The sequence below is a fragment of the Narcine bancroftii genome, chromosome 12 (assembly GCF_036971445.1).
Source record: "Narcine bancroftii isolate sNarBan1 chromosome 12, sNarBan1.hap1, whole genome shotgun sequence".
NCBI classification, from domain to species: Eukaryota; Metazoa; Chordata; class Chondrichthyes; order Torpediniformes; family Narcinidae; genus Narcine; species Narcine bancroftii.
Window position 1 is genome coordinate 41,154,209 of NC_091480.1, and position 19,848 is coordinate 41,174,056.

General features: G+C 41.2%; 1 protein-coding gene across 3 annotated transcripts in view; it reads left to right on the plus strand.

The window, feature by feature from the left end:
• usp31 (ubiquitin specific peptidase 31) overlaps positions 1-19,848 on the plus strand; it is a 157,751-nt gene that overhangs the window by 88,833 nt on the left and 49,070 nt on the right. For all 3 annotated transcript variants that reach the window (XM_069906522.1, XM_069906523.1, XM_069906524.1), the window contains exons 8-9: positions 17,558-17,738; positions 18,865-18,976. In XM_069906522.1, coding sequence (XP_069762623.1) covers positions 17,558-17,738; positions 18,865-18,976 — 293 coding nt within the window. The remainder of the gene's footprint in view (positions 1-17,557; positions 17,739-18,864; positions 18,977-19,848) is intronic.

Genomic DNA, 19,848 nt, shown 5'->3' on the forward strand with positions numbered 1-19,848 from the left:
ATCAAGAGACATCCATATACTACACCCATTTCCAGTGACGTACGCCATCCAGAAGCAGGGATCCCCCCCTGGGCATCGCATGTTGTTAATCGTGGGCTTCTCTTTGGGAGTGAAAGGGGACCTGCGCCATTTTGAGTGTGGCGACTGGGGTGGTGATTCAACCTCTCTAATCGCATGGCCGATCGGCCTGCTACACCACTCCCCCAACATCCCCCCTCCCAGAATCACTGCTGCCCTCTGAGTAGGTTAGCGTACAGTCTTTGGGTGGGCGGCCTCTGTGTCTGACTTGGGGGTCCGGGACAGGTCAGATGCCTGCCAATCTCCAGTATAAAAAAAACACCATCCCACTGCAACACCTTGAATGGGCCTTCATAGGATGCTGTCCCTTGCTGTCTTCTTCTCCACACAAAAGTGTAGTCGATGAACTGTAGATCTATGAGGATGTGGCAGGGTAGAGAGCCGTGCCAGGAATGTGACGGGGGCTTCTGTTTACCCACTTGAATCCTCAATTGCTGGAGCATGTCTAGGGCACTAGGCTGTGGGACCGGGTGGGGTGGGGGGGGGGGAATATTCATTGGGGATGGTAGGTGGGAAGCCGTACACCATCTCGGTGGATGAGGCTGGTAGGTCTTCCTTTGGGGCTGTACGGATGCCTAAGAGCACACATGGGAGTTTGTCCATCTAATTCAGGCCTTGTAGTCTAGCTTTTAGGGCTGTCTTCAGATGGCGGTGGAAACGCTCGACCATGCCGTTTGCCTGAGGATGGTTGGCTGTGGTGCAACTGGGTGCTGCAGAACTTGGTTAGGTTAGCCCAAAGAGAGGAAGTGAACTGGGCCCTTCAGTCTGGGGTGATGTGGGTCAGGACTCTGAAATGAGTGACCCAAGTGGACAAGGAGGCTCTGGCACAAGTCTCTGTGTTGCATGTGGATAAAGGTATGGCTTTTGTCCAATGGGCCAGCTCTTCAGCGCTTGACGTCCTGCTTTGCGGAAACTGCCAAAATGTTTGGCCTGGAAGTCAGCCTGAAGAAAACTGAGGTCCTCCATCAGCCAGCTCCCCACCATGACTACCAGCCCCCCCACATCTCCATCGGGCACACAAAACTCAAAACGGTCAACCAGTTTACCTATCTCGGCTGCACCATTTCATCAGATGCAAGGATCGACAATGAGATAGACAACAGACTCGCCAAGGCAAATAGCGCCTTTGGAAGACTACACAAAAGAGTCTGGAAAAACAACCAACTGAAAAACCTCACAAAGATAAGCGTATACAGAGCCGTTGTCATACCCACACTCCTGTTCGGCTCCGAATCATGGGTCCTCTACCGGCACCACCTACGGCTCCTAGAACGCTTCCACCAGCGTTGTCTCCGCTCCATCCTCAACATCCATTGGAGCGCTCACACCCCTAACGTCGAGGTACTCGAGATGGCAGAGGTCGACAGCATCGAGTCCACGCTGCTGAAGATCCAGCTGCGCTGGATGGGTCACGTCTCCAGAATGGAGGACCATCGCCTTCCCAAGATCGTATTATATGGCGAGCTCTCCACTGGCCACCGTGACAGAGGTGCACCAAAGAAAAGGTACAAGGACTGCCTAAAGAAATCTCTTGGTGCCTGCCACATTGACCACCGCCAGTGGGCTGATAACGCCTCAAACCGTGCATCTTGGCGCCTCACAGTTTGGCGGGCAGCAGCCTCCTTTGAAGAAGACCGCAGAGCCTACCTCACTGACAAAAGGCAAAGGAGGAAAAACCCAACACCCAACCCCAACCAACCAATTTTCCCTTGCAACCGCTGCAATCGTGTCTGCCTGTCCCGCATCGGACTGGTCAGCCACAAACGAGCCTGCAGCTGACGTGGACTTTTTACCCCCTCCATAAATCTTCGTCCGCGAAGCCAAGCCAAAGAAGAATACAATTAATATTGTGAACAGATACCGCATATCTTTGCTCACAGAGTGTGGGCCAATGATGTCCATGTGCACATACTCAAATCAGTGCTGCGTCAGCTTGAAAGTCTGGAGTGGGGCCTTGGTATTTCTGTACACCGCCGCGTTAGCATTGCAAACAGGTTTTAGTCCACAGGGTCACGTCGTGGTGAAGGCTGTGCCACACGTATTTGTTGGATAACAGGCTTTATAGAGGGCCCTTATAGAGGGGTGGGACAGGCTGTGGATTTGGTTGAAAATCTGCCGTCACCAGGTCGTGGGTAGGATGGGTCTGGGGAAGCCTGTGGATACGTCGCACACTAAGGATAGATCCCTGGTGAGGGGCAGAAATTGCTGACCTTCAGGCTGTTGATGGCTGTCAGGTAGTCCTGCATCCTCTGTTTGGTCCTTGGCCAGCTGAGCGATATTGAACCCCTCTGTGGTGGTGACGATTGTGGGTCTTGATAATGGGTCGGCCACCATGTTGGATTTGCCTGTGACATGGCGGATGTCTGTTGTGTACTCCGAAATGTAGGAGAGGTGATGCTGTTGTCTCGCCGACCATGGATCTGAGACCTTGCTGAGGCCATAGGTGAGTGGTTTGTGGTCTGTATAGGCAATGAAAACCGTTCCTTTTAACGTACCAGAAGTGTCGTATTACCAGGGTCATGGCCAACAGCTCGCGGTCGAACATGCTGTATTTGAGCTCTGGTGTTTGGAGATGTTTGCTGAAGGCTAGGGTGCGCCATTGCTCATCGACTCATTAATTCTCCAACACCGTGCCCACTGCTCTGTCCAACACATCCATTGTAAGGACCAGGGGGAAGATAGAAGCTGTCTCGATCAGGAATGTGGCCCGCATTAGTGCCACTTTCGTGGTCTGGAATGCTTCTGTGGTTTCTGGTGTCCACTGGAGCGTCTTGTCACTGAACTTTTTTTTTCCGAAACTTTATTTATTAATTTTAACGTATGAAGAAAGTAAGTAATTCACGTACAGAAAAAATACAAAATAAAGTAATACAAGTACAAAGTAACATAGTTAATACAATACCAATCTTGGCATCTCCCCCTAACAACTAAAAACTAAGACTAAAAAAAAAACTATTTTTAACCCATAAACCCCCCCTCCCCACCCCCACGATAAAGAGTAAAGAATTAATACTATTAGTATAATTTAAAAAATATATATATTTCTTTTAAAAAAATCGATATATATATATAAAAACAAAAAAAATATTAAGTATTAATTATTAATCCAAAAAAAATTTATTATATAAGAATATATATGAAAAAACAAAAACATAAAGAACTTAAATGAAAAAAAAACCAACTAATAATTAAAAAAACAAAAAAAAGAAAAAAAAGAAAGAAAAAAAGAAAACATATATATAGAAAAAATATATAATAAAAAAAAAGTTTTTTAAGAAAAAAATGATTAATTCAAACTTATTTAAATTGTATATGATCAATAAATGGGGTCCACTTTAACTCATAAAAAGACATCTTATCTTGTATAGAAAAAGATATTCTTTCCATAACCAAACAAAACTTCATCTCTGAATATCACCTATCTAAAGACAATACATTTCTATTCTTCCAAGTAATCGCTATTCATTTCTTGGCCACTGCCAACGCTAAGTAAATAGAAGAGATCTGGTAATTATCTAATTCTAAATCAATCAACGGTTGCATATTCCCTAATAAAAATATATCAGGGTCTAATACAATATGAAGATTATATAGATTATTAAATACAGATTGAATACCTTTCCAAAATTGTTGTAACCGATCACACAACCAAACAGCATGTAAAAAAAGTACCAGAAACCTGATCACAACGAAAACAAAGATCTGACTTACTAAAACCAAATTTTTAAAATTTTTCGGGTGTTAAATATAATTGATGTATAAAACTATAATTAATCATCGCCAATCTAGCATTAATCAATTTTCGAACACTATTACGACAGATTTCAGACCAATCTTCTTCAGTTATTGTTAAACTTAAATCTTTTTCCCATTTCATTTTATCTTTATCCCAATCTATTTTACTTTCACTTTCCAACAAAATACGATACAAACCTGATATATAACCCTTTTTTGGAAATGAGAGCACATATTTCTCAAAATCAGTTTCAGACAATAAATTCATTTGACGACCGCATACCTGTTTTACAAAAGATCTTAACTGATAATACACAAATATAGAATAACCACTTATATCAAATCTCTTTTGCAATTCTACAAAAGAACAAAAATGACCTTCTAAAAAACAGTCAGATAAATTATGTATTCCTTTCTCCTCCCATTGTTTCAAAATAGTATTAGATACCGTGAAAGGAACAAGTTGATTATTTATAATGGTAATCTTCCCGACCACTTATTTTTCAATCCCATTTTATGTAATTTTCTTGTCCGTAAATTCATTAAATGTTTCAATATTGGTACATCACAAGTACGTAACAAATTTTTATTCCATCGAAATAAAAATTCATTCGAAAATTTTTCAGAAATAACTGTCAATTCTATCTGTGCCCAACTAGGCGTATCTTGTGTGGCCATTAATGCGCTAAGAAATCTAAATTGAGCTGCTTCATAATAAAATTGAAAGTTAGGTAGCCGTAACCCTCCAAATTGAAAATCCCACATCAATTTTTTCAACGCCACCCTAGGAAATTTTCCTTTCCACAAAAAATCCCTAATTACTTTATATAAATCCTTAAAAAATCTTTTTTGTAAACAACAAGGAATTGATTGAAATAAATATTGTATACGAGGAAAAATATTCATTTTTATAGTATTAATTCTTCCTAATAAACCCAAAGGTAAATCTTTCCATTTAACTAAATCTGCCTTAATTTTCTTCATTAAAGGAAGATAATTAAGTGAATATAAATTTTGGTAGTCAGTATTAACATTAATTCCCAAATATTTAATTTGTTTCGTCCACTTCAAATTCGTAATATTTCTAAACATTGAATAATCATCTTTACTAATTAATAAAATTTCACTTTTAGTCCAATTAACCTTATAACCAGATAATTGACCATAAATCTCTAAGGAATCTTGAAGTGCTGGCAGAGAAACATCAGGATCCACCAAATACAGCAAAACGTCATCCGCAAATAAATTTATTTTATAATCTTCATTCAAGACTCTCATACCTTTGATACTATCATTCTGACGTATTAATTGTGCTAGAGGTTCAATAACTAAAGCAAGCAAGGCGGGTGATAATGGACATCCTTGTCTAGTAGATCTTGTTAAATTAAAGGATTCTGAAGGCAAACCATTAGTAACAACTCTAGCTTTCGGACCATTATACAGAGCCCTAATCGTGCCAATAAATGAGAGACCAAACGAAAACTTTTCAAGTACTTTAAATAAAAACTTCCATTCTACTCTATCGAATGCCTTTTCTGCATCCAATGAAACCACCATATAGGACGGTAAGAAGCTACCTGTAAGGGATCTTTATCTTTTTTTGGTATAACTGTAATTATAGCATTAGAACAGGACTCAGGTAATTGAAAAGTATCATAAAGTTGTTGTATTACATTCTTAAATAAGGAAGATATATCAAAATAAAAAGTCTTGTAAAACTTAATAGAAAAACCATCTCCACCAGGCGCTTTTCCATTTGGCATATCTTTTATAGCCATTTCAATTTCACTATCCGTAAAAGGTTTATCTAACTCTTGTCTGTCTTCTTGAGATAACTGTGGTAAATTAATATTTTTCAAAAAAGAGTCTATTGGATCTTCTTTTATCTCTTTACATTCAGTCAAATAAAGTTTTTTTGTATTGTCACTGAACTTGATGAGGTTGAACAGGGGCTGTATGAAGGTGGCCGCTTCCAGGAGGAAGCAATGATAAAAGTTCACCATCCCCAGGAACTCCTGCAGGCCTTTGATCGTGCTTGGTTTGGGAAGTTTTGGATGGCTTCTACCTTGTCTGGTAGTGGTTTGGCTCCCTCTCGGGTGATATGATGTCTTAGGAAATTGATTGTCTCTAGGCCGAACTAGCACATGGCTGGGTTCACTGTGTCTGAACTGCTGTAACCTATCTAAAAGGGGAGTCATGTGCATCCTGTGTGTGCTGGCGATGAGGATGTAGTCCAGATAGACAAAAATGAGGTCTAGGTCCCTGCTGACCATGTCCATCAGCCGCTGAAATGTCTGGGTTGCACTCTTTAGTCTGAATGGCATCCGCAGGAACTCAAAAAGGCCAAAGGGTGTGATGATGGCCGTTTTTAGGACATCGTTGGGATGCACCGGAATCTGGTGGTACCCCTTGACGAGGTCTACCTTGAAAAAGATCTGGCAGCTGTGGAGTCTCGTGACAAAGTCCCGGACGTGTGGGATAGGGTACCTATCTGGGACTGTAGCATTGTTTAGTTGCCTGTAGTCACTGCATGGGTGGCAGCCGCTGGAGCTCTTCTGTACCATGTACAGTGGGGAGGCCCAGAGGCTGTTTGAATGTGGACAATCCCCAGCTCCTCCATGGCAGTGAACTCAGTCTTGGCTTGCTGAGGTTTGTCTTGTGGGAGGTGCCGTGGCCATGCGTATACTGGAGGCCTGGTGGTCTCGATGTGGTGCTTCATGCCATGTGGTGGTATCATGGTAATTAGGTGCCAATAGGGTTGGGTACTTGGCCAGTAGGTGGGCATACAGGTTTTGGTCCAAAGTGTGGATTCCTAATGGCAGAAAAAGATGTTGCTGCAGAATAAGGGGGTATGACTGGAATGTGGTAGTGTCCACCAAATGGCATCTGGTCACGTCCACCAAAATTTCATGTGCCTGGAGGAAATCTGCTCCAAATAAGGCCTGTCCCACGGCCGCGATTGTGCATTTCCACTGGAAAACCGTGTCCACGGCATGGATTATGACCAGACAGATGCTGTAACTCTGAATGGAGGAGCTGTTGGTTGATTGTAGGGTTGTGTTTGGTCTCAAAATATGTCGGTGGGACGAGGCTCATCTCTGCACCTGTGTCGACTAGGAAGTCCCTCTTTGTCCGCTTGTCCCTGAGATAGAGTAGGCCTTTGAGCGCCAAATGCTGAGGCCACTATCGGTGGACAGCCTGCCTGTTTCCTGTCGCCATGTTTAGTTTAGTGGTGGGGTAGGAGCATGGGGTTGGGATGCACCACTGGGTGTTTTGGCCCCATCTGGTGGTAGAAACAGTATTTGCTCTGTTTGTCTGGGCACTGTGGTTGGGCCATGGCTACTGCTGGGGGTCCCGGTGGAGCTGTTGAAGTGGCGATGGCGTAGATGGGCTGAACATGGATCGAGCTCTGTTGCAGGGTATGGAAAAGTCTATCTGCTTCCTTGGCTGCCATGTGTGGGGCATTGAAATCCATGTCACAAACTGCTGAGGAAGTGTGGACCGGCACCTTGGAGAGGAACAGGGCCTTGAAAAAGAAACAGTTCGTGTGTCCCTCCACTAGGGTCACCCTATCGTGCACGAGCTCGGAGTGGTTTCTATCACCCAGGCTTTGCGTATTTAGGATGCGAATGGCGCATTCGTCCCAGCTGAGTTCCAGGGAATCGAGGAGGAAACGCCGGAATTGCTTTTACTTACACTCCATGGGAGGATTTTCCATGAAGGAGCTTACTTTGGCTTCTGGACCACAAATTAAGGGAAGCCTATCAATGAGGTAGAGAGGGTGCAGAGAAGATTTACTAAAATGTTGTCTGGATTGCAGCATCTAGAATACAAAGGAAGATTGAGTAGACTGGATCTTTATTCATTGAAGAGTAGATGGTTGAGGGCGGATTTGAGGGGGATAGATCGAGTAGATGTGAATAGGCTCTTCCCCATGAAAGTAGGTGAGATTGGTGAGACCAGTTAGCCTGACATCCGTGGTAGGGAAGGTGATAGAATCAGTTATTAAAGATGCAATTGGAAAGTAGTGGTATCATCGCACAGTCTCAGCATGGTTTTGTGAAGGGGAAATCATGTCTGATGAATCTAATAGTTTTTTGAGGATGTAACCAGTAGAGTAGATAGGGGAGAACCAGTGGATGTGGTATATCTGGAAGGCGTTTGGTAAGGTTCCGCATAGAAGACTAGCGTATAAACTTAAAGAGCATGGTATAGGAGATATGGTATAGTGGATAGAAAATTGGTTGAGGGACAGGGAGCAAAGAGTAGCCAGTGACTAGTGGGGTACCGCAGGGCTCAGTGCTGGGGCCGCAGTTGTTTACGATATATATCAACGATTTAGATGTGTGAATAGATAGCAGTATCGCGAAATTTGCAGATGATACGAAGTTGAGTGGCAGGGTTAGCTATGTGAAGGATGCTAGGAGAGTGCAGGATGATTTGGACAAATTAGGCGAGTGGGCCAAGACATGGCAGATGGAATATAATGTGGATAAATGCAAGGATATCCACTTTGGAGGTAAGAACAGGAAAGAGGATTATTATCTAAATGGTATCTGTTTAGGAAAAGGGGAGATGCAGCAAGACTTGGGTGTTGCTGTGCATCAGTCATTGAAAGTGGGTCTGCAGGTGCAGCAGGCGGTGAGGAGGGCGAATGGTATGTTGGCGTTCATTGGGAGAGAATTTGATTCCAGGAGTAGGGAGATCCTGCTGCAGCTGTACAGGGCATTGGTGAGACCACATCTGGAGGACTGTGTGTAGCTTTGGTCTCCTTATCTGAGGAAGGATATCCTTGCCTTGGAGGGTGTGCAGAGAAGGCTCACTAGGCTGATACCAGGGATGGAGGGACTCGCATATGAAAAAAGGTTGGATAGACTAGGCTTGTATTCTCTGGAATTTAGAAGATTTAAAAAAATTTTTTTAATTTTTCACACTGTGAACCATATCAATCAAAATACATACAAACATTTACCTCTCAAATATACACAATGGCATTTTCTCCCCCTTTTTCCCCCCTACCTTCCCTCCCCCCTTCCCACCCCATCCAAACCCATTAAACGTTCAACATATACAATACAATAAAACCATTAAATAATGTCATCACACAATGAAAATAAACAAGAAAATTGTGTCATCTACTTCTTCTCATTCTATCATTTTAGGGGGTAGAGGTCTGCGGTAGGCCCTCTCTGTTGTGTTCCATGTATGGTTCCCAAATTTGTTCAAATAATGTGACTTTATTTTTTAAATTATGTTATTTTTTCCAATGGAATACATTTATTAATTTGCATGTATTATTGCTGTACTCTCAGGCTCTCTTCTGATTTCCTAGTTGACATGATACATTTTTTTGCTAATGCTAAGGCTATCATAATAAATCTTTTTTGCGCCTCATCCAGTTTGAGGCCTAATTCTTTACTTCTTATATTACTTAGAAGAAAGATCTCTGGATTTTTTGGAATGTTGCTTTTTGTGATTTTATTTATTAATACCTGACTTAGATCTTCCCAAAAATTTTCCACTTTCTCACATGCCCAAATTTCATGTACTATTGTTCCCATTTCCTTCTTACAGCGAAAACATCTATCTGATAATGTTGGATCCCATTTATTTAACTTTTGGGGTGTGATATATAACCCGTGTAACCAATTATATTGTATCATGCGTAACCTCGTGTTTATTATATTCTTCATAGTTCCAGAGCATAAATTTCCCCTTATTTTATTTTTTATCTTTGTTTAAATCTTTTTCCCACATTTGTTTAGGTATATAGCTTATTTCATCATTTTCCTTCTCTTGCAGCTTGATGTACATGTTTGTTATAAATCTTTATTATTGTTGTTTCTGTGATCACATATTCAAAGCTGCTTCCTTCTGGTAATCTCAGTCTCCTTCCCAATTTGTCCTTTAAGTAGGCTTTCGGTTGATGGTATGCAAACATTGTACCACGAGTTATTCCATATTTGAACTTCATTTGCAGACAATTTTGTTCTCAAAAAACAATTTTTTATTCTTTTAATTCCTTTTCTCTCCCATTCTCTAAAGGAAAAGTTATCTATTGTGAAAGGGATTAGTTGATTTTGCATCAATAATAACTTTGGTGGTTGGTAATTTGTTTTTTTTTCCTTTCTACGTGAATCTTCCATGTGTTGAGTAAATGATGCAGTACTGGTGAACTTTTATGTGGCACAAGTTTTTCATCCCACTTATAAATTATATGTTCTGGTACCTTCTCCCCTATTTTATCTAGCTCTATCTTGGTCCAATCTGGTTTTTCCCTTGTCTGATAAAAATCTGATAGATACTTTAATTGTGCTGTTCTATAAGAATTTTTAAAGTTTGGTAACTGCAAACCACCTTGTTTGTACCACTGTGTTAATTTATCTAGCGCTATCCTCGGTTTCCCCCCTTTCCATAAGAATTTCCTTATTATTCTCTTTGGTTCATTGAAGAATTTCTCTGTTAAGGGAATTGGTAACGATTGAAATAGGTATTGTATCCTTGGGAAGACATTCATTTTAATGCAGTTTACCCTTTCTATCAATGTTAGTGGCAATTCTTTCCAATATTCTAAGTCATCCTGTAATTTCTTCATTAATGGCTGATAATTTAATTTGTTTAGGTGGCCTAAATTATTATCTAATTTTCCATTTAAATGATGATTCTTTTTTAAACTCTGTGTAATCCGCATTATTCATAGGCATCGCTTCACTTTTATTTGCGTTGATCTTGTACCCTGATATTTCTCCATATTCCTTCAATTTCTTATGTAGTTCTTTTATTGATATTTCTGGTTCTGTTAAGTATACTATGATGTCATCTGCAAAGAGACTGATTTTATACTCCTCCTCCTTTATTTTTATCCCTTTTATTTTATTTTCTGTTCTTATCAGTTCTGCCAATGGTTCTATTGCTAAAGCGAACAGTGAGGGACATCCCTGCCTAGTTGACCTGCTTAATTTAAATTAGTTTGATATATATCCATTTACTGTCACCTTCGCCAATGGTCCCTTATATAATGCTTTAATACAATTAATATATTTTTCTGGTAGATTAAACCTCTGTTTAATCTACCAGACTGCATGAGTTTTTCAAGCTTTGTTGGGACCAAGGTAAACTGCCTCAGGATCTTCGTGATGCCACCATCATCACCCTGTACAAAAACAAAGGCGAGAAATCAGACTGCTCAAACTACAGGGGAATCACGTTGCTCTCCATTGCAGGCAAAATCTTCGCTAGGATTCTACTAAATAGAATAATACCTAGTGTCGCCGAGAATATTCTCCCAGAATCACAGTGCGGCTTTCGCGCAAACAGAGGAACCACTGACATGGTCTTTGCCCTCAGACAGCTCCAAGAAAAGTGCAGAGAACAAAACAAAGGACTCTACATCACCTTTGTTGACCTCACCAAAGCCTTCGACACCGTGAGCAGGAAAGGGCTTTGGCAAATACTAGAGCGCATCGGATGTCCCCCAAAGTTCCTCAACATGATTATCCAACTGCACGAAAACCAACAAGGTCGGGTCAGATACAGCAATGAGCTCTCTGAACCCTTCTCCATTAACAATGGCGTGAAGCAAGGCTGTGTTCTCGCACCAACCCTCTTTTCAATCTTCTTCAGCATGATGCTGAATCAAGCCATGAAAGACCCCAACAATGAAGACGCTGTTTACATCCGGTACCGCACGGATGGCAGTCTCTTCAATCTGAGGCGCCTGCAAGCTCACACCAAGACACAAGAGAAACTTGTCCGTGAACTACTCTTTGCAGATGATGCCGCTTTAGTTGCCCATTCAGAGCCAGCTCTTCAGCGCTTGACGTCCTGCTTTGCGGAAACTGCCAAAATGTTTGGCCTGGAAGTCAGCCTGAAGAAAACTGAGGTCCTCCATCAGCCAGCTCCCCACCATGACTACCAGCCCCCCCACATCTCCATCGGGCACACAAAACTCAAAACGGTCAACCAGTTTACCTATCTCGGCTGCACCATTTCATCAGATGCAAGGATCGACAATGAGATAGACAACAGACTCGCCAAGGCAAATAGCGCCTTGGAAGACTACACAAAAGAGTCTGGAAAAACAACCAACTGAAAAACCTCACAAAGATAAGCGTATACAGAGCCGTTGTCATACCCACACTCCTGTTCGGCTCCGAATCATGGGTCCTCTACCGGCACCACCTACGGCTCCTAGAACGCTTCCACCAGCGTTGTCTCCGCTCCATCCTCAACATCCATTGGAGCGCTCACACCCCTAACGTCGAGGTACTCGAGATGGCAGAGGTCGACAGCATCGAGTCCACGCTGCTGAAGATCCAGCTGCGCTGGATGGGTCACGTCTCCAGAATGGAGGACCATCGCCTTCCCAAGATCGTATTATATGGCGAGCTCTCCACTGGCCACCGTGACAGAGGTGCACCAAAGAAAAGGTACAAGGACTGCCTAAAGAAATCTCTTGGTGCCTGCCACATTGACCACCGCCAGTGGGCTGATAACGCCTCAAACCGTGCATCTTGGCGCCTCACAGTTTGGCGGGCAGCAGCCTCCTTTGAAGAAGACCGCAGAGCCCACCTCACTGACAAAAGGCAAAGGAGGAAAAACCCAACACCCAACCCCAACCAACCAATTTTCCCTTGCAACCGCTGCAATCGTGTCTGCCTGTCCCGCATCGGACTGGTCAGCCACAAACGAGCCTGCAGCTGACGTGGACTTTTTACCCCCTCCATAAATCTTCGTCCGCGAAGCCAAGCCAAAGAAAATACTTTGAATAAATAATTCCATTCTCCCCTGTCAAAGGCTTTTTCTGTGACTAAAGCAACAGCCACTGTTGGTGTCTTATTTCCTTGAACTGCATGGATTAAATTAATGAACTTACAGACATTATCCGCTGTTCGTCTTTTCTTAATAAATCCAGTTTGATCTTGTTTTACTATTTTTGGTACACAGTTGGCCAATCTGTTTGCTAATAGTTTTGCTATTATCTTATAATTTGAATTAAGTAGAGAGCTGGTGTTAGTGGATCCTTCCCCGTCTTTGATATTACTGTAATTATTGCTGTTTTACATGAATCTGGCAAGTTTTGTGTTTCTTCTATCTGGTTCATTACTTCCAGGAGAGGAGGAATTAATAACTCTTTAAATGTTTTATAGAATTCTATTGGGAGTCCATCCTCTCCAGTTGTTTTATTGTTCGACAGCTTTTTTAATATATCCTGTATTTCCTCTATTTCAAATGGTTTTATCAATTTGTTTTGCTCCTCTTCTTGCAATTTCGGCAGTTCAATTTTAGCTAAAAACTCATTTATTTTATCATCTTTCCCCTCGTTCTCAGTTCGGTATAATTGTTCATAGATGGGTTATATGTAATTTGCTTGTCCTTTTTCCTTGATGCCAATACAGTTTTTTTTAGCTTGTTCTGTTTTAAGTTGTCAGGCTAATATTTTGTTCGTTTTTTCTCCTAGCTCGTAATACTTCTGCTTTATTTTCATTATGTTCTTCTCCACCTTATACATTTGTAATCTTTCGTATTTTATTTTTTTGTCCGCCAATTCTCTTCTTTTTGTTGTATCTTCCCTCTCTCCATTTGGATTGCGAACCTGCTTGCAAGCGTCAACTGATTTCGCAGTGACTGTTATTCTCTCCCACCCAATCCCCTTCAGAAAAGACTTTTATCTTCACATTTAACAAGTTCACCCTTTTTTTTTAACCTTTTTTTTGCTCCTCCTTACTTCCCTTTTCTTTCCCTTCTTTAGTTCTTACTTATACATTATTTTTACATCTTTGTATATGTAGTTTGTCGTCGTTCTTGTCTTCATCTCTCCTTCTGACCTGCAGGCGTTCTGCAAATTTTCGTACTTTCTCCGGATCCAAGAACAGTCTGTTTTGCTCCCCCGGGATAAATATTTTAAGCACAGCTGGATATCTTAACATAAATTTATAGCCTTTTTTCCATCGGATCGATTTTGCTGTGTTAAACTCCTTGCTCTCTCCAATATATTTTCTCTTGTCATGTATCTCAGAAATTGTACTAAAACGGATCTTGGTTTTTGTTGTGACTGTGGTTTTGGGGTTGGTGTTCTGTGTGCCCTTTCTATTTCCATTCCTTCCTGTATTTCTGGCATTCCCAGGACCTTTGGGATCCATTCTTTTATAAATTCTTTCATGTTTGTGCCTTCTTCATCTTCCTTTAGGCCCACTATCTTTGTTGTTTCGCATACTATAGTTTTCCATTATATCCATCTTCTGAGCTAACAACTCTTGTGACTCTTTAACCTTTTTGTCACTGTCTTCCAATTTTCTTCTTAAGTCATTGATTTCCATTTCTACAGCCATTTCTCGTTATTCTTCATTTTCTAATCTTTTCCCTATTTCTGTCATGACCAGCTCTGTTCTAGTCCCTTTTTCTTCTGTACTTTTCATTTCACTAAATTCTAATGTCAACCATTCTTTTAATGCTTTCATTTGTTCTTGAAATTTAAAAAAATCTATAAACTGTCCATCTATTTTACCTTCTATTCCTCTGTGCAGAACTTGGACTCCTTCTTCTTCTGTGTCTGCACCTGTGTTTGTGTCTTCTACTTCCTTGTATCTGTGTCTCTTCTGACTTTCTTGTTGAGCTGGTTGCCTCAGTTTGCTGGGTGTTTTTTTGCATAGCTTCTTGTTGTTGGTCCTCTTCTTCTGGGCTAGTTATCTGTTGGGCTTCCTGTTGCTATTTTTCTTTCCTATCACTCCCTTTCCTGTCGCTTTCCTCTTCTTCCAGCTGAGAGCCCTGCTGTTGGGCATCTCTCAGCTGGTCGTGCTGTGTAAGTTCACTCCTCCGCTGGGCCCCCGTCCTATCAGTGTTTTCTTTTTCCTTAGTGTGCGCATTGCGCATGTGCAGTTGCGTACTTCCGTTTGGCTCAGAGAGCCATTTTTGCAGTCCTGCGGTCGGGAGGTCACGATTCTGTGGGGTCGCCACTAACCTCGGGGAGCAGGCTCCTCTATCCACGGCGGCTCCCTGCCTCTTCATGCAGGTAAGGCCTTCTCCTTTCTCTTCCAGCATATTTTCTTATTTTTTTCCTTGTTTTTGCTTTTTCCTTCTTGGGTGCAATTTTCTTTCTTTTCTCCACACCTTTCTCTTTTATTTGTTGTGTTTTGTGTTTCTTGAACTTTGTGTTTTCTTTACTTTATTTCTTCTTTTCTGGAGAGGGCTGGTATTCTCCTACTGGCCACTACTCCATCACGTGACTCCTCCGGAATTTAGAAGATTGAGGGGGGGATCTTATAGAAACTTATAAAATTCTTAAGGGTTTAGACAGATAAGATTCAGGAAGGTTCTTTCCAATGCTGGGATAAACCAGAACCAGGGGCCATAGTTTAAGGATAAGGGGAAGTTTTTTTGGACTGAGATGAGGAAAAATTTATTCTTTCAGAGAGTGGTAAATGTGTGGAATTTTTTTGCCACAGGAAGTAGTTGAGGCCGGTTCCCTGTCAATATTTAAGTGTAGTTAGATTAGGGGGTATGAGGAGAAGGCTGTCACCAGGTACTGATCAGCCATGACCATAATGAATGGCGGTGTAGGCTTGAAGGGCCAAATGGCCTACTCCTACACCTATTTTCTATGTTTCTATGGAACAAGGGGTCATAAGTTAAGGGATAGGGGGCAATACTTTAGAAATAACATGAGAGGAAGCTTCTCTCAGAGAGTGGTGGCTGAGTGCAGTGACCTTCTGGAAGAGGTGGTTGCAGCAGGGTCAATTTTGTCATTTAAGAGAAGGTTGGATGAGTGCATGGATGTGAGGGGATTGGAGGGTTATGGAGGTGGGACTAGTGGAGTTCACTTAAATCAGTGCGGACTAGAGGGGCCGAGATGGCCTGTTTCCATTACTGTAATTGTTATATGGTTATAAAAATACACTAATTGGTGCAGTTTGAATCTCAGATGGCTCTGGGATAGAAACTGTTCTTGAGTCTGTCCATGATTTAATGGACCTATATCGTCTACCCAAGGACAATAGTTCAAACAAATGATAGCCCAGGTGAGTAGAATCCTTGAGAATCCAATAGGCTGCTTTCCTGATACAGCGAGATTGAAATAAATCCTCCAAAGAGGACAAGGAGCACCCAATAATCTTCTGGACCGTATTGATAACCCTCTGAAGATTACTCTTACCTGCTGCTGTACAGCTGGGAAACAACACGGGAAGATAATAACTCAGCACACTTTTAATAGAGCACCAATAGAAGTAACTTCTGTAGATTGATTTTCCTAAACATTCTCAGGAATGTGGGTAAGGTTTAGAAGTGAATCCCTATCGATGTTTTGTTTTACTGGTCCTGCATTGAACTTTGCATTTGGACCACGAGCAGTCGCAGTCCAATGCCTCCATTGGTTTTTGGATCTGCTGGTCTGTTTCAGATTTTTTTTCCCCTCTGCACTAGTTACTAAGAAAATCTAGGTGAAATATGAATGTTTATGTAATGCTGCAATTTATAACCAAGGTTATTTATTAAAGTGTATAAACACATTTTTGTGCTTGAGGTGTGTTTTTATTTGTTATTTCACCCATGTCCTGAACATGCACATCATTGCCACAGCAGTGTATTTTTTTTAAGGCTGTAATAGTGTTTGCAATGACACCTTTTGTGAGCTGCATATTATATGTCAAAGAGCTTCATGAGGCTCAGGAGCTGTGGCTTGGCTACCTCTCCTATATCCCTGGCTTTCAGTTATTCACCCTGCCAGTTATATTTCCAAAAGAAGCCCTTGGGTCTTTAGCTTTCACAATGCAGCTTTCAGAGTCACGCTGGCTTTGCCTAATTGCTTTATCACTTTCTAAGTGTTCCACAGCCGTGTTTTAACTAGGCTAGGTATAAATGCAAGTAAAGTTCTATTTCACATTCACATAGGATGGAAACTATTCCTCACTGTGTTTGGATCAAGTACTAACTGGGCAGAAGGTACAAATGTTTAAGAACATTTTTTTTTCTAACAGCTATCAGGTTCTTGAATATTCCCAAACTACATTGATCATAAACTACTTTGACACCACATGTCTACATAATTGAAGCATTATTCTTGCACTAACTGTAACTGTGAATATTTATTTATCTTTTATGTTCTCTCTGTACTGGAGAAATGTAATGGATACTATTGGAGTTGATTTTTTTAAAAACAAAAGTACCAGTTTGGCTGCAGCAAGTAAAAATTTTGTTACATGTGTAACAATAAACTCATTATCTTTAGTCTATTTTTTATTTTTTCCTTGCATCCCCATCCCTCTGGTTTTCCTTCTTATACAAAGGCCAATTTGAGATGCCTAATGAATCCACATATCTTTGGGTGTGGGAGGGAGCCAAAGTACCTGGGTATGGTTGGAATGTGGGGGTGAGGGGGGGGTGGGGGGAAGGAATAAAGGATGAAGGGTACCAATGTGGTCATGGGGAGAATGTACAAACTCCTCACTGATGCTACCTGGTTAGTATCAAATCTGGGTCCATGGATCTATGAAACAGCAGTGCTAACCCATGCACATTGTGCTGCTCAATGCTTTTCAAAGCATCTATGATGGTGTCCCTTAATGTGACACTAAGGTATCACATGACAATATTTTCCACCTGAGCTGGTGTGGAGAGAGTGATGGATTTGGCTAAACAATTTGCTTTAGTCCTTTTGATTTATTGGTTCATCTCAAATTGTTAAGGTGGAGGCACAAAATTGTGATTCTATGCACTTCTAATCCCCTTCCTGCATTTTTTTTTTCAGCAATGCTTACAAACATAAATCAGAACAATCTCCAGTTCAACACTGGCCACAGGTCTACTGTCTACTCTAATGGAGGAACAAAACAGATCAAACTAGAACGAGTGTACAATAAGGATTCAGGATATGAAAAATCACTGATACTGCTGTGTAATCAATGCTGTACTGGGCAGCAGGGCAAAAGGTGATTATTTCGGGATAAAAGCTAAAAGGTTAACTTGACATCTGAATTGCATTTCTTTATCTTTTACTTGTCTTTGGTTGTGTTCCATACTGGCTATTTAACTCTTGCTCTCCTTCCTTTTGAAGGTGAGTAGAATCAATTTCCACATTGGTTTAATGTATTACTAAAAGTTGAGAAAAGAACATAGGATCAAAAATACGCTGTATAGCCTCATCAGAATATCACAACTGACCTGATCAGGCATTCTGATTTTCATTAATCTTGATTACACCACAGTCACAGTATCGACAGATCTCAACTTTTATTATACTTGGCACCCATAACTTTCTTGGGTGGACAATTCCAAAGGTTCACAGCTTTCTGAAGACATTAGTCCTTCTTTTCGGGTTGAATGATGACCCTTTATGATAAGATTTTGTGGCCTGTTTGTAACACAGATCTCTGTGAATATTTGTTTTATTAAATAATCTCTAATTCATTGGAATCCAGACTGAATTCCGTTTGGTGTGCGAGTTGCTGGGTTGTATAGAAAATGTATAATTTTGTCATGTGACTAATGTCATCCTTGATGTCAAACCCTTCAAAGGTTCAGTGATGCTTCATGCTTGTCTTGGGAATTACCAAGTTTTAACATCCATCAAGTTTAACTTCTTGATTTGAATAGAACTGAAAAATTACTATAATTCATTTGAACACCATTAGATGCCTTTTTTATCAGTATGTTGATTTAATCTCTTGCAATTTTTAACTAAGAAAGAAATTTGGGGTATCTCTTGCTTTCTGTGGACTGAACTGCACAGGCAGCTGAGTTGTTTCTCTTTGTAAGTGTCAGCACCATTTTGCATGAACATAACAAACTTTGATTTGTCAATTCAGAATTTGTATTCTGCAGTTCCACTGGCAGAACGGTAAATTGAACCAGTCTTGTGATTGCATTAACTCATCTAGTGAATTCCTGAATGCAATATGGCAACAGACTTGAGTTTAATGGCTTAAAAATAAATATTGGGGTTACTTTGTTGTACTGAGACATCACAATTCTTGACGTTTTGCAATTAAATATCTGGACTTTTTAAAGGTGTTTTTGTTATCACTTTTCCAATTTTGTATGACATCTGCTCTCTAGGTTTGGTCACCCCTTTGTACTCTTCTTGGATCATAAAATATCATGGGAAGGACTGCAAAAAGCCATTTTGGAAAAGATGCGCCATCTCTTTAGGCCAGGGATGTTCACAGAGGTGAGGCATTTGTTGAACCCATGTAATTTTGAATCCTGTGTGATCGTACAAAATCTGAAATTGTTTTTGCATCATTGAGCAATTGTGCTTTTGTTGTAGTTTAACTGTTTCAGTTAACTGAGAAAAAGGATGAAAGGTAAAACAGGCCCCACTTCCAATCAAGTCTTCCTTCATGTAGAATTCCTTGCTAATACTTATGTTAAATTTCCAACAATTATTCAAGGACTTAGATATAGCAGAAAATATCTCTGGTGACACAGCAAAAGAAATGTGTAAGTAAATAAGCAAGTACAGAAGTGTTAAACAGAAATTCATTGAGCTCCTGGACCCCTTGTGAATCCTAGTTGGTCATTGTATGTTTAAATATAATCTGATACAGCAATGAGCTCTCTGAACCCTTCAACATTAACAATGGTGTGAAGCAAGGCTGTGTTCTCGCACCAACCCTCTTTTCAATCTTCTTCAGCATGATGCTGAACCAAGCCATGAAAGACCCCAACAATGAAGACGCTGTTTACATCCGGTACCGCACGGATGGCAGTCTCTTCAATCTGAGGCGCCTGCAAGCTCACACCAAGACACAAGAGAAACTTGTCCGTGAACTACTCTTTGCAGACGATGCCGCTTTAGTTGCCCATTCAGAGCCAGCTCTGCAGCGCTTGACGTCCTGCTTTGCGGAAACTGCCAAAATGTTTGGCCTGGAAGTCAGCCTGAAGAAAACTGAGGTCCTCCATCAGCCAGCTCCCCACCATGACTACCAGCCCCCCCACATCTCCATCGGGCACACAAAACTCAAAACGGTCAACCAGTTTACCTATCTCGGCTGCACCATTTCATCAGATGCAAGGATCGACAATGAGATAGACAACAGA